The 23,099-nt window shown below is 50.6% G+C and overlaps 1 protein-coding gene across 1 annotated transcript in view; it reads left to right on the plus strand.

The window, feature by feature from the left end:
- The window catches only part of DNAH2 (dynein axonemal heavy chain 2), a 2,945,517-nt gene extending 2,922,771 nt beyond the window's left edge, over window positions 1-22,746 (plus strand). Inside the window, exon 88 of the mRNA XM_085638712.1 lies at window positions 22,110-22,746. Within this exon, the coding sequence (XP_085494838.1) occupies window positions 22,110-22,264 (155 nt within the window). The 3' untranslated portion in view covers window positions 22,265-22,746. The remainder of the gene's footprint in view (window positions 1-22,109) is intronic.
- The last annotated feature ends 353 nt before the right edge of the window (window positions 22,747-23,099 follow it).

Raw genomic sequence — 23,099 nt, forward strand, 5'->3', positions numbered from 1 at the left:
GATCCAACCATGCAGAGCAAGTATAAGACATAAGGCGTATTATTATAACAAAATTATTTTTGTATTAGAAAAATAGTATGAAATATATAAAATACATTAATCATTTTACAAAGAGGCCCTAGTCAAAATAGCAACACTGACGCCCCCAAATGATTGCATCAATAATATTTTAATCAATCCAGTCCAAGGATAATTGGGAAGTGTAAACTCTTCTTAACCATATGGGTTAAATAATCTTATCTTTTGTTCCAAGAATGGTGTGGGCTGAAGAAGAACAGGGTATCTCAGCTGAAGTTAAAGAGGAGGAACCATCGATGTTTCGGTCTCTTATGGCCAAACCGTCTGAGAGACCCACATCAGGACACAACCTAAGTGTGTTTCTCAATGTGTCAAAGTCAAGGAATGCATGTGTCCTACGATCCCACAATCAAAGATTACAGTCGAGTAACTTAATTGTGTAAAGTTCAGCGATGCACTTGCTAGGTCTGGGGCGAATCCCACCAGACAAGTGGCACAGCTGCACACGACCCTCACAGTGCTCTTTGCAGTGTAGGGGGTCGTGCTGGCAGGATTTTGCTTCCCTGGCTTGAGTGAGTCCTCTCTCAAGTTCTCTGTCCTGCTGCCTGGCCCTGCTACATTTTTTGACATGAATGACTATTAGTCATCTGGCCTAAAATCAACAGTACAGTTCACCACAGTCTGCAGTCTGGTAAGTGGCTAACATAGCGAGAAGCTGCTCAGGAACGTGGTGTGAAAGGGAGACTATGAATGAAAAAGGCACACCAAAAACTGCTACCCCTGCCACAGAGAATTGATCAATTCACAGTCTAATATTTTCAGACTTAAAACTTTTTATATTTTTTTTAAATAGTTTTTATTCGTCAATAAACACATAAATTGCAGGCCCCTGAAATCCCAGAGGTACCTGCCGAAGCATTACAATCATGATATCATTGATGTTTTACATTAGTAAAATACTTGAAGATGCACTTTGTGAGAAGTTGGCCTGATATGTAGTGCTCACTATTCTAGTGATCACTGTGTATCATTCCAAACGACCCTTATTGATGATTGGTTGTAAGTCAACCTTATAGACCAGCTATCCTAGTAGCGTGGATACGAGCAGTCTTTAGGCTAAACTCTAGAGGGCATGTTAAGCCAGCTGTTTACCATCACATATACCCCTTGAACACCAAGTGAAAGGACACCACACGAGCTGTTATGAAAATAAAGGATATTTATTTATAACAAGACTACCCTGGCTCTTTATGAGTCAGGGAGCTAAGCACACTACAAAACTCTTATGAAAATACTTCTGGTTGCACAATTTTACGCAAGTGCCCGGAGGGCACGAAACCATATACACTGCAAGTGGAATGGGAAAGGTTAGATAGTTTAAAGTTACTGATTCCGGAGGAATCCGATCAGTGGGACTAAACGAAAAAGGAACTGGACACTTGTAGAGTGAACCTACGGTGGAGCACCGAGATGCTCGAGTTACCTAGCCCAGAGGCTGCGGCTGCGTGGGGTTCAGCAAGATGTCGGGAGTCCTCGTTGTAGTCTCAGGAGCCTGAAAGAAGAAGTTGCTGGCAGGCGACCAGTGTCGATGTTCAGAGAGATCCAAGCCTGGATCGGTGATGAAGGAAACCTGAAAGCAGAGGGGACTCAGTTCTCAACCGCTAGCCAGCGATCGTGTGGGTACCAGGAAGGTACCGGCTGAAGTCACCTCGACCAGGTGAGTGGATGACGTCGGACTCGGCTGTTCCTTGGACCAGGAGGCGCGGCGGCGACCCGGAGGGAGGGCGAGCTGTCCCACGAAGGTGTCTGCTGTCGATGATGCTGGGCCCAGGAATGGGGCAGCAGGTCTTGGCAGTGGCAAACCCACGCGGTGGAGTCAAGATGGCGTCGGGAGTGGACCAGGAGGGTCCGAGGTACTCCTCTGTTGAAGGGGAGCAAGAGCCAGTCTGGAGCAACCAGACCAGTGAGGGAAGTCTGTCGTGGTGCGTCGTGAAGAGGGCCACAAGCCGGTCGGCGAGTGGTCGGACAACGCGGTGAGCAGCAAGGAGCAGAAGGGCCCCCACGCACATCTCGTGGGTGCTGGGGAGGCAGACTTCGGTGCTGGAGCCGCTCAGGGTTAGGGCTTCTCAAACCGTAGGTGCACTCACTCGAGGGTCCCTCGGTGGGCGTGCTAGATAAGCGTCGTGCAGGTTCTGAAGATGGCCGGCCCCGCAGGTCTCGTCACACCTACGAATCTCAGCTGAGCTGATGATGTAGGTAGAGGTCAGAGATGGCAGGGAACCCGGGTCTCGTCGAGCTGGGCAGTCTTGATCCGTGGGAGAGACGTGCAGCAAACCGCAAGCGCTTAGGTGGTGCCTGCTGGTGCAGGGTGGCTACTCCTTAGCCACAAGGGAGAGTCTTCAGAAATAGTCAAGAGTTCCTTTCGTGGAAAGTAGTTCAAGATTCAGAATTATCCAATTTGGGAAGGGGACCCGCTCCCACCTTTATTCTAGGAAAAAGGGGCTGGCCCGTGACTAGGTCCTACCTATGGGTGGGACCAGGAGGGGGGTGGTTACACCCCTATCCTTTGTCCGGCTTCGCCCCAGCTCAGGGGCTGGTGTGCCCCCGAAACTGGTTTGAGCCGGGCTATGCACAGTGAGCACCGGGGTGCCACTTGCAATCACCTTCCTTTCAGCCCTGCCTACCTGGGATACACAAACCCTGTCTGGGATGGTGCTAACACCGCCCTCGACAGGAAACCCTTTGTCCAAGCTCCCCTCGCTGGAAGGTCTCCCAGCAGCAGGAGGTCAGACTTGTGTCTGGTGGCAGCATCCATTTTGTGATGCTGAGGCTTGAGTCAACTTTAACCGGGGTTCAAGGTTACTTCCATGTCGTGTCCCTCTAGAAGGGTGGAATGCTAACCCCGTCGCCAGAACTGGCGAGGGGTTCGTATTCCAATTCGTATGACACCTTACTCGACATGTTTGGGTGATGCGATGCCAAAGTTAGCAAATAACCGCGAGGATTATAATGCACTTTAAGGTAGTTGGCCCGCGTCACCATGGAACGGCTATTAGGATTTGGTTCCGCAAGCCGTCGACGGGCTCAGCTCGCGCCAGAGCACCATCTCACATGATTCCCAGCACTCTGCCTTCAGGATTGATAAGGCCTGCCATAGGAGTGACTGACAGGAATCCATGCGTCCATTTTAGGGTTAGGTATAGGAATACTACACCTACAGCAACGGGTGATTACACCACCTTGCCCCAGCTGTTGTGCAGCCAGTTGTGTCAGCTTTGGGCGGCCATCCAGGGGTGGCACAATACATGCTGCAGCCCCTGGTAGGCCCTGGGTACACCGATGCCCTGGATACCTGTGGTATGCTGATACAGGGACTGATAAGGCGGCCCAGTTCCAATTAGTGGATGCACCTAATGTACATGTGTGTTAATTTCGAGAGAGAACAGCTAGGCTGTGGGTCTGATTGGCAGGCCCGCAGCCGGGGAAAGTCGTAAACCAATGAAGCAAAAGCAAAAAATCTGGGTGATCATAGGATTGCAGACCCTACTCTCCTACATGACCCCCCCCCCCAAACTTTGGGACAATAAGCTAACCTTGACCAGGTGAGTCTTCTTGCTCTAAGTGGAAATACCTGGAGAGCCCATCTGCATTGCCATGATCAGTGCCAGGTCTATGCTCCACTGTGAAGTCCATCCCCTGTAGGGAAATGGACCACCTAAGTAGTTTGGGGTTTTCACCCTTCATTTGATTTAGCCACAAGAGGGGCTTATGGTCGGTCTGAATCTTGAAGTGAGTGCCAAACAAGTATGGCCTCAACTTCTTCAGGGCCCAAACCACAGCAAAGGCCTCCCTCTCAATAGCTGACCAATTCTTCTCTCTGGGGGTCAGCCTCCTGCTAATGAAAGCTATGGGCTGGTCATGACCATCAAAATTCAGCTGAGATAGAACAGCTCCCACACCCAACTCCGAAGCGTCTGTTTGGACAATGAATGTTTTGGAGTAGTCTGGACTCTTTAGGATAGGAGCTGTGCACATGGCCTGCTTTAGGTCATCGAATGCCTTTTGACAGCTGGCTGTCCACTGAACTTTTTTTGGCATCTTCTTACTTGTCAGATCGTTTAGCGGGGTCACAATGGATCCATAATTTCTGACAAATTTCCGGTAATAACCAGTCAGGCCCAAGAAAGCTCGAACCTGAGTCTGGGTGGTTGGAGGAGCCCAGTCCTGTATGGCCTGTATTTTGCTCTCCAATGGCTGAACCTGGCCTCCACCTACAAGGTGGCCCAGGTATACAACCTGTGTCTGCCCTATCTGGCACTTAGTGGCCTTGATAGTGAGGCCTGCCTTTTGCAGGGCCTCTAACACTTTCCTCAGGTGGACCAGGTGATCCTCCCAGGTGGAGCTAAAGACAGCGATATCGTCCAGATACGCCGCACAGAAGTCGTCCAACCCAGTGAGAACTCGATTCACCTGCCTTTGGAAGGTGGCAGGTGCATTTTTCAAACCAAAGGGCATTACCACGAACTGATAATGCCCACCCGGGGTAGAAAATGCTGTTTTGGGCTTGGCCTCCTCAGCTAACCTGATTTGCCAATACCCAGCTGTCAGGTCAAACGTACTTAAGTAGTTGGCCGAAGCCAACCGGTCTATAAGTTCGTCTGCTCTTGGTATCGGGTGGGCGTCAGTCTTAGTGACTGCATTGAGGCCTCTGTAGTCCACGCAAAACCTCATCTCTTTCTTACCGCCCTGGGTGTGAGGTTTTGGCACGAGAACTACTGGACTAGCCCAGGGGCTGTCCGAGGGCTCAATGACTCCCAGCTCCAACATTTTCTGCACCTCTGTCTTGATGCAGTCTCGGACATGATCAGGCTGTCGATAGATTTTACTCTTTACGGGCAGACTGTCCCCAGTGTCGACCTCATGGGTACACCAATTGGTCTGACTGGGTGTCAGAGAGAACATATGTCGGAAGGATTGAAGAACCTGTTTACAATCCTGTTGTTGATGTCCAGAGAGGCTGCCACAAAAGACAACACCATCTACTGATCCATCGTCAGGGTTCTGAGAGAGCAGGTCCGGGAGAGGGTCACTCTCCTCCTCCTGTCCCTCATCTGTGGCCATGAGCAAGCCCATGCCCTCCCTGTCGACATATGCCTTGAGCCTGTTTACATGGAGCACCCTGTGGGGGCTCCGGGGAGTTCCCAGGTCTACCAAGTAGGTGACCTCTCCCTTTTGCTCAATGATCGTGTGGGGCCCAGACCATTTGTCTTTGAGTGCTGCTGGGGCCACTGGCTCCAGCACCCACACCTTCTGCCCAGGCTGATACACAGTCAGGACAGCCTTTTGGTCGTGCCAAGCTTTTTGTAATTCTTGGCTCGCCTCAAGGTTTTTAGATGCCTTTTCCATGTACTCAGCCATCCGCGAGCGGAGACCGAGCACATAGTCCACAATGTTTGATGCCGGCTTTTTGAGAGGTCTCTCCCATCCTTCCTTTACCAAACAAAGGGGTCCCCTTACAGGATGTCCGAACAGAAGTTCAAAAGGGCTGTAGCCAACCCCCTTCTGCGGGACCTCTCTGTAGGCGAACAAGAGGCAGGGTATCAGGACATCCCATCTCCGCCGAAGCTTTTCAGGTAGTCCATGAATCATCCCTTTGAGGGTCCTGTTGAATCTCTCAACAAGCCCATTGCATTGTGGGTGATAGGGTGTGGTGAATTTGTAGTTGACACCACACTCCTTCCACATAGCAGTCAGATATCCCGACCTGAAGTTTGCACCTCTGTCTGAGACAACCTCCTTAGGGAAGCCCACTCTGGAGAACACTCCAACTAGGGCTCGTGCCACAACAGGTGCTGTAGTGGTCCTAAGGGGAATAGCTTCAGGATACCTGGTGGCGTGGTCCACCACCACCAGTATAAACTTGTGCCCTGATGCTGTCTGGGGTTCCATTGGTCCGACAATGTCGATCCCCACTCGTTCAAAGGGTACCCCCACCACCGGTAGTGGTATAAGGGGGGCCTTTGTCGTGCCACCTGACTTACCGCTGGCTTGGCAAGTGACACAGGAGCGGCAAAACTCCTTCGTATCTTCGGACATGTGGGGCCGGTGAAAGTGTGGAACAATTCTGTCCCAAGTCTAATTCTGGCCTAAGTGACCTGCAAGGGGAATCTCGTGGGCCAAGGTAAGGAGGAAACCTCTCAGAGACAAGGGGACGACCAGCCTCCTGGTCGCGCCAGGCTTGGGGTCTCTTGCCTCGGAGTACAGGAGTCCATCGTCCCAGTACACTTTGTGGGTACCTGTGGCGTTCCCTGCAGCCTCAGCAGCAGCCTGCTGTCTGAGGGGTTCAAGTGAGGGGCAGTCTAACTGTGCCTTCCCCAGGTCTTCCCTGGAGGGTCCCCCTGAGCCCAGAAACTCAACCTGACCAGGTTCAAGCTCTTTCGGCTCAGTTTCCCTCAGTTCTTTAAGGTCAGCCTCCTCAGAGACTTGATCCACGACCTGGGGCAAGGGGGAAGGCGAAGCCTTACCCTTACTGCTCCTTTTCTTGGAAGGTGTCTGGTCCGTTCTTCCAGGATCCAGCACCTGTTCAGTGGGGCATCTTTTGGCCTGTGACCTGGTCACAGCAAGGACATGTGCTGGCAAGCCTAACATTTCCATGTGAGTCCTCTGCTCCACTTCTGACCATTGTGACGTTTCCAAATCATTGCCCAACAGACATTCTACGGGGAGGTCTGAACTAACCACAACCTTTTTCTGGCCACTTACCCCTCCCCAGGAGAAATCAACAACTGCCATACTGTGATTGGTAGTGACATTGCTGGCATTGGTCACTAGGTAATCGGTACCTAGCATGATCTGTCCAGGGTCCACAAAGTTAGGCGTCACCATGGTGACACTGGCACAAGTGTCCCTGTAGGCCTGAGCCACTTTTCCATTGATCAAAGGTGTCTGTCTGTATTTGCCCAAAGTATTGGGACTGGCACCAGGGGACATATCCATATCCCCTGTACAGACAAGGACGGCCTGAGTGAGCGTGCTGACTAAGTCGTCACTCCCCTCGGTTCCCAAGGTTAACCCAACTAATGCCTTGGGAGGCGCACTACCACTGCTGACTGTACTAGGGGGTGCAGGTGCCTTAGGGGCTGCAGTGGCAGGAGTTTGCCCTCCTTTCTTGGTGCACTCACTAAACCAGTGAGTCTTACTTTTACAGTATTGGCACCACCTTTTTGACTGGCCTTCTTGAGTCTTCTTCTTCTGTGAAGCCTGACCCCCACCCTCTTTAGTTTGTTGGGGACCTGTCGAAGACTTCTGGTCATTTTGTTTGTTCTTGTTACTACCCTTTTGGTCTGCTTTCTTCTGACCACCCTGGTTCTGAGTCTGGTTCTGCTTGACCCTTGTTCTGACCCATCTGTCTGCCTTCTTTCCCAATTCTTGGGGAGAGGTCAGATCCGAGTCGACAAGGTGCTGATGCAACAATTGGTTCTGACAGTTGTTTAAAATCTGTTCTCTCATGATAAGATTGTACAATCCTGTGTAATCAGTAACCTTGCTACCCAGCAACCAGCCCTCCAAAGCCTTAGTGGCACAATCGACAAAGTCAGTCCAATCCTGAGACTGAATTTTCTGGGTGTCCCTGAACAGCACCCGGTACTGCTCGGTGGTTAAGCCGAACCCATCAATCAGTGTATTCTTCAGGACTTGGTAGTTGTTCGCATCCTCAGCTCTAGTAGTGAGGAGCTTGTCTCGTCCTTTACCCTCAAAGGAGAGCCACAGTATAGCTGCCCACTGACTTTGGGGGACGCACTGGACAGTGCAGGCCCTCTCCAAAGCAGTTATCCACTTGTGGATGTCGTCCCCTTGTTTAAAGGGGGGCACTATTTTACTCAGGTGTCTAGTATCTATACCCCTGTCTTTCTCTCTAATGAGAATGCTGCCACCAGTGGGATCTAACCCACTTAATTTCTGCTCTCGGGCTAAGGCAAGTCTTTCTTTGGCGAGGGCAAGTTCTTCCCGCTCGATCCTCAGATTGACTTCCCTCATCTTCGCTTCATGCTCCCTTCTCTGAGGGGACGTCATTCCTCTCTGAGAAGATGCCTGAGAGACATGTGTACGAACAGATCTGTTAGAGCCTCTGGAGAGAGACCTAGCTCGTCCGTTCCCAATGTTAGGCCTGCTTGAGCGTGGGCCCGGGGCTCCCCCGGTTCCATTCTCATGCCTGCCTAAGTTGGTCCTCGTAAGCCTGCCGACTACCACTGGACCTTTGTTTGCCTCGTCTCCTGATAACTCCTCCTCGTCTTCCTCCTCTGTATGGAGGTCGAGGTCCGGGTCACCAAGGGTTCCCTCTAAGGGAGGCATGTTCCCATCAGCATTGGGGGGACCTGTGTTAGAGGACCTCCTAGCATCGTACGTCTCTAAGAGACCTATCAGAAATGCAATGGTAGGGTTAGAACCCTGGTTTAGCTTCCTGGAGGCACACAGTTGTCTCATCTCCTTGAAGCTAAGAGCTGCATATCGTGACACGACCTGTGGAGGGTCACTGACCACTAAGGGAGTCTCTGCAGACTCTCCGTGGACCGACATGCTTTCTAGTGAGGTGTAAGTGATGCACCTACCTACACTATTTGTTTACCTACTGATCCCTTGCTAAGAGTTGTAGTCAGGGTGTGCTAAGCCCTGTTACACTACAACAGCTGGTTCAGTAGAACTCAGAGTATTCTAAGTTAAGTTATATGTACCTGGGTACTTATGTGATCTTTCACTTTGATATTCTTAGGATACGTGTGTGGTAACCAACAGCAAGCTCAAATCCCAACCGCTGCTCACCAATGTGAGAAGTTGGCCTGATATGTAGTGCTCACTATTCTAGTGATCACTGTGTATCATTCCAAACGACCCTTATTGATGATTGGTTGTAAGTCAACCTTATAGACCAGCTATCCTAGTAGCGTGGATACGAGCAGTCTTTAGGCTAAACTCTAGAGGGCGTGTTAAGCCAGCTGTTTACCATCACATATACCCCTTGAACACCAAGTGAAAGGACACCACACGAGCTGTTATGAAAATAAAGGATATTTATTTATAACAAGACTACCCTGGCTCTTTAAGAGTCAGGGAGCTAAGCACACTACAAAACTCTTATGAAAATACTTCTGGTTGCACAATTTTACGCAAGTGCCCGGAGGGCACGAAACCATATACACTGCAAGTGGAATGGGAAAGGTTAGATAGTTTAAAGTTACTGATTCCGGAGGAATCCGATCAGTGGGACTAAACGAAAAAGGAACTGGACACTTGTAGAGTGAACCTACGGTGGAGCACCGAGATGCTCGAGTTACCTAGCCCAGAGGCTGCGGCTGCGTGGGGTTCAGCAAGATGTCGGGAGTCCTCGTTATAGTCTCAGGAGCCTGAAAGAAGAAGTTGCTGGCAGGCGACCAGTGTCGATGTTCAGAGAGATCCAAGCCTGGATCGGTGATGAAGGAAACCTGAAAGCAGAGGGGACTCAGTTCTCAACCGCTAGCCAGCGATCGTGTGGGTACCAGGAAGGTACCGGCTGAAGTCACCTCGACCAGGTGAGTGGATGACGTCGGACTCGGCTGTTCCTTGGACCAGGAGGCGCGGCGGCGACCCGGAGGGAGGGCGAGCTGTCCCACGAAGGTGTCTGCTGTCGATGATGCTGGGCCCAGGAATGGGGCAGCAGGTCTTGGCAGTGGCAAACCCACGCGGTGGAGTCAAGATGGCGTCGGGAGTGGACCAGGAGGGTCCGAGGTACTCCTCTGTTGAAGGGGAGCAAGAGCCAGTCTGGAGCAACCAGACCAGTGAGGGAAGTCTGTCGTGGTGCGTCGTGAAGAGGGCCACAAGCCGGTCGGCGAGTGGTCGGACAACGCGGTGAGCAGCAAGGAGCAGAAGGGCCCCCACGCAGATCTCGTGGATGCTGGGGAGGCAGACTTCGGTGCTGGAGCCGCTCAGGGTTAGGGCTTCTCAAACCCTAGGTGCACTCACTCGAGGGTCCCTTGGTGGGCGTGCTAGATAAGCGTCGTGCAGGTTCTGAAGATGGCCGGCCCCGCAGGTCTCGTCACACCTACGAATCTCAGCTGAGCTGATGATGTAGGTAGAGGTCAGAGATGGCAGGGAACCCGGGTCTCGTCGAGCTGGGCAGTCTTGATCCGTGGGAGAGACGTGCAGCAAACCGCAAGCGCTTAGGTGGTGCCTGCTGGTGCAGGGTGGCTACTCCTTAGCCACAAGGGAGAGTCTTCAGAAATAGTCAAGAGTTCCTTTCGTGGAAAGTAGTTCAAGATTCAGAATTATCCAATTTGGGAAGGGGACCCGCTCCCACCTTTATTCTAGGAAAAAGGGGCTGGCCCGTGACTAGGTCCTACCTATGGGTGGGACCAGGAGGGGGGTGGTTACACCCCTATCCTTTGTCCGGCTTCGCCCCAGCTCAGGGGCTGGTGTGCCCCCGAAACTGGTTTGAGCCGGGCTATGCACAGTGAGCACCGGGGTGCCACTTGCAATCACCTTCCTTTCAGCCCTGCCTACCTGGGATACACAAACCCTGTCTGGGATGGTGCTAACACCGCCCTCGACAGGAAACCCTTTGTCCAAGCTCCCCTCGCTGGAAGGTCTCCCAGCAGCAGGAGGTCAGACTTGTGTCTGGTAGCAGCATCCATTTTGTGATGCTGAGGCTTGAGTCAACTTTAACCGGGGTTCAAGGTTACTTCCATGTCGTGTCCCTCTAGAAGGGTGGAATGCTAACCCCGTCGCCAGAACTGGCGAGGGGTTCGTATTCCAATTCGTATGACACCTTACTCGACATGTTTGGGTGATGCGATGCCAAAGTTAGCAAATAACCGCGAGGATTATAATGCACTTTAAGGTAGTTGGCCCGCGTCACCATGGAACGGCTATTAGGATTTGGTTCCGCAAGCCGTCGACGGGCTCAGCTCGCGCCAGAGCACCATCTCACATGATTCCCAGCACTCTGCCTTCAGGATTGATAAGGCCTGCCATAGGAGTGACTGACAGGAATCCATGCGTCCATTTTAGGGTTAGGTATAGGAATACTACACCTACAGCAACGGGTGATTACACCACCTTGCCCCAGCTGTCGTGCAGCCAGTTGTGTCAGCTTTGGGCGGCCATCCAGGGGTGGCACAATACATGCTGCAGCCCCTGGTAGGCCCTGGGTACACCGATGCCCTGGATACCTGTGGTATGCTGATACAGGGACTGATAAGGCGGCCCAGTTCCAATTAGTGGATGCACCTAATGTACATGTGTGTTAATTTCGAGAGAGAACAGCTAGGCTGTGGGTCTGATTGGCAGGCCCGCAGCCGGGGAAAGTCGTAAACCAATGAAGCAAAAGCAAAAAATCTGGGTGATCATAGGATTGCAGACCCTACTCTCCTACACACTTCATATGAAAAACAGACCCCCGACCCCCCCCACCCCCCACCAACTCCCGGATCCCCCCCCCGACCACATAAAACTTTTTCAATTATAATTATTATCTCAAAGAAACACGTTAGTTAGATTCCTCACCTTAGAATATCCCCAGGCGTCAGGCTGGATCCGGAAAGATTTTTGTAGCAATACCCCTTGCGCGTCGCTAGGCGTCATCTGCGGCTCCGCGTCCGTCGTTGGCGTCGTGCGCCGGAATGACGTCGTTGGAGTACTTAGACGCCGTCCTCGCGCGCTGACGTCAGTTCTTCTTTTTTCCGCACCAGACAACGCCGATCCGGGAAGAGCTTACCCCTTAGTCAATTTTTGACTAAACTTTTTGACTCTTTTTGGTCTTCTGTTGACTTGACTCTGGTGCCGGTAGGATGCCTGGGTTTAAAGTCTGTGACTCCTGTCATCGACTGATGTCGGTGATGGACCACCATCGCCGGTGCCTTTACTGCCTGGGGGCCGACCACGACGCGGAGTCGTGCCCTGATTGTCAGGCCTTGACCTCGAAGGCTAGGCGGGAGCGGTCCCCTAAGCTTCTCGAGCTTTGGCACTCGGCTCCGCGCCGCTCACGGTCCCGGTCCAGGAGGAGGTCCAAGGACCGGTCACGGAGCCGCAGTCACCATCATCGCTCGTCGGGCTCGAAGTCTTTGGGTAAGTCGAAGCGATCAAAGAAGTCCAAGAGGCGACACCGCTCTTCGGACTCCCCTCGCCGGTCGCGCGACTCGGCCGAGGGTCAGGGTGGTCCCACCCCCGCGGCTCCGTCTGAGCCGCAGGAGCCGTGTCCGTCTCCATACCCGCCGGTCCCTGGGCCTTCAGGACTCGCGGGCTAGACTGGGCGACCTCGCGTGCCGGCGGCTCTGGCCCCGGCGTTGTCAACAACTTCAGTCCCGACGCCGCAGGTTCCCGAGGGATCCAGGCCTGGATCTCTGTCGGCGCCAGTCGACCTCACGACGCCTCCTCCGCCGGCGCCGACAATGGTTCCACCTCCGGGACCGTCTCCGGACGACGCCGTTCCCCGGTTTAGACCCTGTCCGGACCCGGCGCCGCCCGGCACCACACCCGACGCCGATGGATGAGCGTTTCATCTACCGTCCGGCTACGATCATTCCTCCTGTTTATCAGGAATCGGATGACGGGGGCGACTGGGAGGGGTCTGAGGACCCTATGGCCATCCAGGGCCAACTTTCACAGGACTGGGCAGACAAACTGGGGGATGCCAGTGGTCTGGACACTTCACTGGACGCTGGTTTCATCTCTCCTCCGACTGTGGCCTCGGAGGAAGGTGCAGCTTTTTCAGTGGTGCTGCGCAAGGCGGCCGAAGCCCTGGGGCTCGAGTTGCCTGCTGTGGCCGTGAGGACTAATATCCTCACAGAGGTGCTTCAACCGTCAGCAAGCTCCACAGAGCCTTTGCTGCAGTTCAATGAGGCCCTCATCGACGTTCTGCAGGGCACTTTGTCCAAGTCCTCCACAGTTCCTCCTGTGGATCGGAATGTGGCCCGGCGCCACCGCCCTGCACCGGGCGACCCCAGTTTCCTGTCCCAACACCCCAACCCCAAGAGCCTGGTTATCCAGGCCTCCACTTCCCAATCCTCCTTCCCGTCCGCTCCTCCGGATCGGGAATCCAAGAGGCTGGAACAGTTCGGAAAGAAACTGTTCTCTTCCCTGAGTTTGGGCCTGCGGTCTTTGAACACCGCTTGCCTCTTGGACTGTTTCTCCCACTCTCTGTGGGATGCGGTGGAGGACGTGCTGCCCCTGTGTCCGGAGGAGGCCCGAACATGTCTCTCCTAGGCACTTGCTGACGGGCGAGATGCAGCGCGACATGCCATACGGTGTGGACTTGACACCACGGACTCGCTGGGTAGGGCGATTTCCACCATGGTGGCGCTCCGGCGCCACGCCTGGCTGCGGTCCACGTCTTTTTCGGGGGATGTCCAGAGTACCCTCATGGATATGCCCTTTGATGGCGCTCGCCTTTTTGGTGAGAAGGCGGATAGTGCGCTGGCTCGTCTTAAGGACTCCCGGGCTATGGCCACGTCCTTGGGTCTCTCGGCCCCACGGCTGCAAACTTCCGCCTTTCGCCCCTTTCGTGGCCAAGGAAGGGGCACCTCCTCACGTCCGCCTAACCACCAGCCGCAGAACCAACCTGCACGCGGTGGCGGACGTGGGTTCCGCCGTGGCGGTACTAGAGGACAACGTGCCGGTTAGTCCACATCCACCCCGGCAGCATCCGCCTCAAAGCCCTCCTAGTCCGAGCTTTCAGGCCCATTCCACGCCAGTGGGCGGCAGAGTTCGCCATCACTTCGGACGGTTGGGTGCTGCAAATCGTCCGAAGGGGCTACTCCCTCCCCTTCGAGACGACCCCTCCAGCCATGCCACTGCAGTGCCACCGTATATCGGAGGATCACTTGAATCTTCTGCGGGAGGAAGTTACGGCCCTCTTGGCCAAAGAGGCCGTCAAGCGCGTTCCTGGTCCAGAAGTAGGCCGTGGTTGCTATTCCCACTACTTTCAGGTTCCCAAGAAGGGCAAAGGGGGCCTACGCTCTATCTTGGACCTCAGGAGCGTCAACACCTTCCTCCGGAAGGAACGGTTCAAGATGCCAACTTTAGCTCAGGTTCTGGCTGCCCTCGACCCTGGAGACTGGATGGTAGCGTTGGACTTGCAGGACGCCTATTTTCACATCCCCGTCCTGCCGGCCCACCGGCGTTACCTTCGGTTCACGGTGGGTCAGGAGCACTTTCAGTTCACCGTGCTTCCTTTCGGCCTCACCAGTGCCCCTCGGGTGTTCACGAAAGTGATGGCGGTGGTCGCAGCTCATTTGCGCAGATCGGGGGTTCCAGTCTTCCCCTATCTCGACGACTGGCTGTTGAAGGCGGGCTCGCCCCAGCAAGTCGTCTCCCACCTCCAGACTACGGCTCTAATTCCCATCTTTCGACCTCTATCCTGGGTTTCGGTCAGGTTGGTGCTGCGGCTTCTGGGGCTGATGGCCTCCTGCATCCTGTTGGTACCTCTCGCCAGGTGGCAGATGCGGGCTCTGCAGTGGGACCTGAAGTTTCAGTGGGCCCAGCATCGAGGCAACCTGTCCGACCATGTCTTGATCTCGGAGGGCACTGCAAACCAATTACAGTGGTGGCTCATGGACTGCGATTGGGTCAGCGGCAGATGCCTCTCCCTACCCCAACCGGAGCATGTAGTAGTGACGGACGCGTCCCTCCTGGGATGGGGGGACCATATGGGAGAGGCGGAGATCAGAGGACTCTGGTCTCCGGCGGAGGCTCAACTCCATATCAACCTTTTGGAGCTGAGAGCGGTCCGGCTTGCACTGAAAGCCTTCCTTCTCTCTGTCCGGGGAAGTGTCGTGCAGGTGTTCACGGACAACACCACCGCCATGTGGTATTGCAACAAGCAGGGCGGGGTGGGGTCGTGGACCCTTTGTCAGGAGGCTCTGCGCCTCTGGACATGGCTGGAACACCAGGGCATCACCCTGGTGGTTCAACATCTGGCGGGCTCTCTGAACGCCAGAGCAGACGAACTCAGCCGGCGGTGCATGATGGATCACGAATGGCGTCTGAACTCGGATGTGGCGCAAGGTCTCTTTCTGCAGTGGGGAGAGCCTTGGTTAGATCTATTCGCCACCGAAGAGAACGCGCAATGTCAGCAGTTCTGCGCGTTAGAATTTCCAAGGCAGCACTCGCTCGGAGACGCTTTTCGTCGCGAGTGGAGTTGCGGTCTGTTGTACGCCTTTCTGCCTATACCACTTCTGCCCAGAGTGCTGAAGAAGATCAGGCGCGACCGGGCCCAAGTTATCTTAGTGGCTCCGGATTGGGCACGAAGTGTCTGGTATCCGGAGCTACTCAGTATGTCAATCGATCCCCCGATACGACTGCCTCTTCAGGAGGACCTTCTGTCGCAGCAGCAGGGGACGGTCCTCCACCCGAACCTGTCCAGCCTCCACCTCCATGCGTGGAGATTGAGCGGCGGCAGTTGATGCCATTTGACTTGCCTCCTGAAGTCTATGATGTCATTCTGGCAGCCAGGCGTCCCTCCACAAAGACGGTGTGCGCCTGCCGGTGGAACAAATTTGTGGCATGGTGCACTGCAAAGGCTGTGGATCCCCTTTCTGCCCCTCTTTCTGAGGTTCTCCTCTTTCTTCTTTCTTTGGCCCAGCAGGGCTCTGCTTTGGGCACCTTGAAAGGTAATCTTGCTGCAATCTCTGCCTTCTTACGGCTTCCTGATCAGCCTTCTCTTTTCAAGTCCCCTGTTGTTTCACGTTTTCTCAAAGGCATTACTCACATGTTCCCTCCTGTCCCCTTCGTAATGCCTCGGTGGGACTTGAATCTTGTTCTGACCATTCTGATGTGCGCTCCTTTTGAGCCTCTTCACAATTGTCCCATTCGTCTTCTGACCCTTAAAACTGCTTTCCTGGTAGCTATCACCTCGGCTAGACGGGTGAGTGAGCTCCAGGCTCTGTCATCTAAGCCTCCCTTTTTTTTCTGTTCATCCGGACAAGGTTGTCCTCCGGACTCGTCCTTCTTTTCTACCAAAAGTGGTGACCCCCTTTCACATCGGGCAATCTGTCACTTTGCCCACCTTCTTTCCGCCTCCGCATCCTTCAAAAGAGGAAGAGAGGCTCCCTCGTCTGGACACAAGACGGGCGCTGTCCTTTTATTTGGACCGCACCAAACAGTTCCGGGTGGACGACCAACTTTTTGTTGGATACGTAGGAGCTAAGAAGGGGAAAGCGGTACACAAATGGACCATCTCACGGTGGGTCGTGTTGTGTATTAAACTTTGTTACTCCTTGGCAAAAAAGGACCCTCCTGTTGGGTTGAGGGCCAATTCCACCCGGGCCACAGCGGCTACTACTGCCCTGGGCCGGGGAGTTCGCTCGCTGGACATCTGTCAGGCGGCGCCGTGGGCTTCACTGCACACGTTTGCCAAGCACTATTGCCTGGACAGCCAAGTCCGGAGAGATGGCTACTTTGGCCGTTCTGTTTTCCAGGACTTTCTGGTGTGATCTTGGTTCGCAGACCCACCACCGGGGTTGGTATTGCTGGGGTATCTATTCTAAGGTGAGGAATCTAACTAACGTGTTTCTTTCAGATCAACAAGTTACTTACCTTCGGTAACGATGTATCTGTAAGAAACATTAGTTAGTTAGATTCCTCACCGACCCACCCATCCTCCCCGTTCTGCGAACTGACATCTAGGGTTAAGGCTATCCTTTTCAGGGCCCTAGATTTTTTGGCACCAGTGTCGGTCTCTTGCATGGCTCTGCGTTCCTGGCGTGGAAAGCTATGTACAAGAACTGACGTCAGCGCGTGAGGGCGGCGTCTAAGTACTCCGACGACGTCATTCCGGCGCACGATGCCAACGGCGGACGCGGAGCCGCAGACGACCCCTAGCGACGCGCAAGGGTATTGCTACAAAAATCTTTCCGGATCCAGCCTGACGCCTGGGGATATTCTAAGGTGAGGAATCTAACTAACTAATGTTTCTTACAGATACATCGTTACCGAAGGTAAGTAACTTGTTCATCTAAACTATTGTTGTTGCACATTGATCTGATTTTGCTAAGAAACATTGACGAAGCAAATAAGTCTGGCTTGTTTTAGTCATATATTCATTGTGTGATATGTCTGGATATAGTGAAAGACACTCAAAAACTGATCATTGCTGTGATTTACTTGCGAGAAAATGTCACACATCTGATAGAAGAACGTCACTCATAGCCACCTCACTAGGCTTTTCCTCCCATACCCTTGATTTCTCAGCTCTTGTGGAAATTACACCAAAACTGGGCTTAAGCCACTTTCATTGTTCCAGACCATCAAAGAAGGGTGTGATGTGTAGATCTTTAGCGCCTCTCCACGTGTACCCATCTTCATTTGCCACTAAGAGCGGAACTTCTCGCCCAGTCTCCCAGTCGGAGGGATAGGTGCTGCACTCCAACATCCACAGCCTTCACCATCATGCCTGGAAATTGAGTGGTGACACTTGAATTCCTTCCAACTGCCACAAGAGATGGTCAACATTATACTATCAGGTGGTTGCCCTGCCTGTTTACTGAGGAAGAAGATGGAACCTGTTCATGATGTGTAGATCAGAATGAGAATATGGGCATATTTTTCAGAAGCCCTTCGTTTTGCTCTGTCAGTAGCACAGCATGGTTGTGCCATGGTCAAAGGCTACGTTTCAGCCCTGTCAGCATTTATCTGTCATCTGGAGCAACCCTCCTTGTTCAGATCTCGGATAGTGATCCGGCATTTGAAGGGGCTGATACATGATGGTTTCTCTACATTGTTTTTTATGGCCAAAATGCATCTCAACCTTGTTTTGTTCTTTTTTGATGAGGGCTCCTTTTGAATCCATCCAAAGTTGTCTGTTGTATTTATTCATGTTCAAAACGTTTTTTCTTGTGGCCAGTGAGGCACATCAACAAATTATAGACTTTGAGTGCCCATCCGCCTTTATACCCAGATAAGCTGGTCCTGAAGACAAAAGAGGCTTTCTTGTCAAAGTCGGTGGCCACTTTCTATTTTGGGCAATCTTTTACCTTCCCAAAGTGTTTCCTCTACTCATCTCACCACAGAGGGCGAGAGATTACAATGGCTGGACCCCTGGAGGGTGGTCAGTTACTACAGTGACTGGACTACGAAGATCAGGGTTTGACGACATGCTCCTTCCGGCTCCGAGACGGTGCTAGCGCCACCTGTTGGCATAGGAGATGTATGACAAGATTCCAGAGTGACCCAGTCTGGCACAGCCGCTTGCTATATTCAAAGGCTGCGAGATATGCAGGAAGCTACAATATCCACAAGAGAGATCGTAAGTCACGGGACTTGGGTTTCATCAGTATTAAAATCTTACGTGTGTGTTTATTAAAGTTCAGAGATTTGAACACTCGCTGTTCTAGATGTATGTGTGTTTTGCAGGTCATTTGTTAAAATCTGAGCATGGTACATGCACCCTTTCATCTTTCTACGGGCCGTAAAATGAGATTTGGAAACAATAATTGCATAGAAAATGACTGCAGAGCGCTGTGGTGAGTGCAGTGTAGCCTTAGATGTAGAACAAGTTGTTAAAAATAACCGTGCGTGGGCCTGGGCCGAATCATTTCTCACAGAAGGACAGGGAAGGCTACAGATGTGCGGTAGGGTGTTTAACATTGAGTGGCCAGGGATTCAGCGGTCACTCCAAACGTCCATGTATTCAGCAGTATACACCATCAATGTGCTGAGCATGCGTACATTTAGGATGTGAACCCATGTAGTTCCTTGACTTGTCGGAGTGTGTTACCAATATCCCTACTAGACACACAAGGCATGAGAACTGCACGGCAGGCATCTACGGGGAGACTCATTATGCAAAATGGCTGGCATAAGACGTCTTTTCCAGCGTTTCAGTGTTTCTCTTTATATTGCTCCATGTTTAATTCAGACCACTGTGCCTTAAGCATCATGACCCTCGGCTTGGGAGCTCTTCAGTTGTTGAGTATGCTCTTGCACTTATAACTTGAGAAGAGTCACTTTAGCACCCGCATAGCCGTCTGCATTCTACAAATAAATGTAACATAACACACAGTTTTCAAAACAAAAGGTATTGAAATTTAATACCCTGTAACCGCAAGACAAATGTAGACACACATGTATACTCAGCCGCAGACAAACACCCACCTGTACACGTGCCATTCTTCACATTTCTACACACAGTGCATACAATCACACCAGCAAGTATATATATATATATACACACACACACACACACACACGTAAGGGCATACTGAATTGCTCTCATCCTTGCAAACATCCACTCACACACATTTTAACACAGCGGCGTTAGCACACTTAAGCACACTTGTGCACTCATGTCTACACACTTCCACACACTCTGGTATATATATTTAACACTAAAACCTTTTAAAAACACTCTTAGTCACTGGATTATGTCATCAGTGATGTCATTTGAGATGTCATCAGTAGTATCACTGACCAAGTCATGAGTGATGTAATATGTGAGGTCATAAGCAGTGCATTGCGGGGGCATGAGCTATAAGAGCTATAGTTAGCTCGGCTAACTATAACTGCTGAATTTCACTGGTTTTGTACAAGTGAAACCTGAGCCTAACTATGTCTCTGTAACCTTTGTTTTTTTCAGTGAATTTCCACGTTTTTTAAAATTCCATGTCATAACTATAACGTCCTTTTAACCCTTGTTTTTGTTTTGGTGAATTTCTATGGTTTTTTAAATTCTATTCCCTAACTATAACTTCCCTGTAACCTTTGGCCTTTTTCTGTGAATTTCGAAGGTTTTTCAAATTCTATTTTCCCAACTATAATGTCCACGTAAACTATGATGACATTTGACGAACACCACCACTTAAGAACATTGTAACTACAAAAAATTCATTCTAACTATTACAATACACAAATTACTAACCAAATCACTGCTTTAAAAACATATTTGTACACATATTTTTCTAGTAGGTTTTTTAAGAAACTGTTTACACCCTACTTCCCATTTTTGCGAGTATACCTAGAGTCATGATGACTCTGGTGACCGCGACAATTGCGCCTTTTTTAGGGGGTGCAAAACACATATATTTGCACACATTTTACAGTATTGTAGACACGAGGGGTTTATTACTGCACTGTTTAAACTCATATTTTTGTAGGGAGTTTGTATAAAAACAATCAAACACATTTTCCATTTTCGCGTTGACGCCAGGTGCCGCGATAATATCGGCTACTGCAATCACCGCAAATAAGTTGTGAAATGACAAAACAATGCAGACATTCAATAGCCACCACCACATTAAAAACTTATAACTGCAAAATGAATTATAACTAACACACTAAACACATTACTATCTAAATGACTGTAAAATAGCATGCTCCCTTAATATCTCTATAACAAGGTGCATAACTTTTTCTGTGTAATCTATGACTGCATGCATCACTGTATCATTAAGTCTCTCATTCACTGTATACATATTTGAGAGGATCTATCAATACTTCTGTAACGAAATGCTTGACTGCCTCAGTACATCTATGAGTGGGTGCATCAGTATCACAAGGGGTCTGTGATTGGTTGCATAAGTCTCTCACTCAATCTGTGAGTAGGTGCATGAGTGCCTTTGTGCATTTGTAAGTATATGACTGACTGGATCTGTGAGTGGATACATGAGTGTCTAAGTGGGTGTCTGAGTGTGTGAGTGAGTAGGTGCATGAGTATCTGAGTGGATCTGCAAGTGAATGCATGAGTCTATCAGTGGGTCTAGGACTGGCAGCATGAGTGTCTGAGTGGTTCTGTCAGTGGTTGCACGGGTCTCTGAGTTCGACTGTGAGTTGGTTCCTTAGTATCCGAGTGTATAACTGACTGGGTGTATAAGTCTGAGTGGGTCTATGAGTGGCTGTGTGATTGACTGTATGGGTGTGTGTGTCTCAGTGGGTCTGTGAGTGGATGTATGAGTGTCTGAGTGGATCTGTGTGTGGGTGTATGAATGTCTCAATAGTGTGAGTGAGGGCATAAGTCTCTGAGTGGGTGAGTGAATTGGTGCATGCATGAGTGTCTGAGTGGGTCTTTGACTGGGAGGGCAAGTGTCTGGGTGGGTCTATAAGTTCATGCATGAGCCTTGACTGGGTGAGTGAGTAGGTGTGTATATCTGAGTGCGTCTGTGAGTGAGTGTGTGAGTTTCTTAGTGTATGAGTCACTGACTGAGTCCATAAGTCACTGACAGGGTCTGTGACTGAGTGTGGGATTGACTGTATCTGTGAGTGGGTGTATGAGTGGCCTCAGTGGGTCTGTGAGCACATACATGTGTGTGTGCATGAGTGAACGTGGGTGAGTGAGTCTGTAAGTAGGTGCATGAGTATCTGAGTGAGTGCATGAGTGCCCAGATGGGTCTGTGAGTGAGTGTAAGTGTCTCTAAGTGGGAATGAGACTGTAAGAATGAGTCTATGACAGAATCTAAGTAGGTGCATGAGTCTCTGAGTGGGTCTGTAAATGGGTGCATAAGTACCTGAATGGGTATGTGAGTGGGTGCATGAGTATCTGAGTGGGTATGTGACTGGATGTATAAGTCTGTGATTGGGTATGTGAGTGGGTATATGGGTGGATATGTGAGTAAATACAGTGACTAGCGCGTGTGTGCGCACATATAAATGTAATTTTATATTTCCACCAATATTCACAATGACTTGATGATAGTAGCGGCGTACCCGAGGCCGCCATCCAGTTTAAGGCCTCTCAACTCATTCTCTGATTTAAAATGATGTGGACTGGCTATTTTTTAAGCTGTTTTCAAAACACTAATGGACTGAAAACTCCCTGACTGTGAACTGAAAAGTATTCAGAGTCTGAAAAACAAAAAGGATTTTTGAGAACATGTCCTTTAGTTTGCTTAGAAGGGAAATCTAATATGGTCGGGTTAGAGTAATTAAGGTTGTTCGGTGATACAGTCAGAAAATATTAAAGTGGTTGATTTCACAAATTGTTAATCTATAATTATATTTCTCTTATATGTGACGACATGTCGTAGGTAAGTGACTATAATGTACAACTCCTCACCCCACTTGCTCGCTCCAGTGACCATGCCTTGTGTTTCGATGTTGGGATGACAGTCTTCCCATCTTTTCTTCTCCTGCAGGGATGTACTCCTGTCCCTGTTACTACTACCCAAATCGGGCCGGCACTGCGGGTCGCAGCTCCTTTGTCATCGGCGTCGACCTGAAATCAGGCGCCATGCAGTCCGATCACTGGATCAAGCGGGGAACCGCCCTGCTAATGAGCCTTGATGCTTAATCTGACCCGGAAACAGTGTATGGAACAACTGAAGCTCTCGAGAACATTGTTTGGGCCTTTTGCTTTATGGCTGTTTCTCCCTATGCACTTGATGTACAAAGCATGAGTTTGATTTCAGGGGGAACCCTAGTTCTTTCATGGTAGGTAAAATTCCCACAAGCGCCTTTTCATAGGTGGCGAGGCAAAGGTTTTACAGTATTGAGCATTTTCTACAAAATATACTTGTGATATAAGTTATGTACATATTTAAAGGTATAAATATATTTAATGTGGTTGCTGTAAAGGGCTGTAATCGGGCTATATATATTTTGATGTTTTCATGGGTCGGTTACTAAATTTCGGCTGAAAAAATGCATAGATAACTTCGTGATTTTGAAATTGGAAATAACATCAGAAGACACTCTTCATAGCTTAAATTGATTGGTTTTTTTTTCAGACGAATTTGTTACTGCCCTCTGTGAATTTAATAAATTCTATTTTGATGCAAATGATGGTTTCTGTGATTCATTGGGCCCAGAAGGATAGGGTTTTCTGTTTTCCTGCACTATTGCAGCAGTCCTGAATTTTGACTGTCTCCGTGCTGAATACTCCTCGTACTCTTCTGTTGACCTCATTGTAAAAGCTCTCCGCCCAACCCCAAAGGCTTTTTTTAGCAGTCACTGTTAAAGCTCACATTGTTTGGAGTTTATCAGCGGAATCACCTTATGTTATTTTGGGGTATTTATTATGCCAGGGTGTAATTTTAATTACAGAGGCGTAGTCGTGAAAATTTCAGTAATTCCACATTACTCTTTGATGCAGAAATATAGATCATAATGCGGTCACTTGCGTAATT

This window comes from Triturus cristatus, chromosome 12 (genome assembly GCF_964204655.1).
Source record: "Triturus cristatus chromosome 12, aTriCri1.1, whole genome shotgun sequence".
Classification (NCBI taxonomy): domain Eukaryota; kingdom Metazoa; phylum Chordata; class Amphibia; order Caudata; family Salamandridae; genus Triturus; species Triturus cristatus.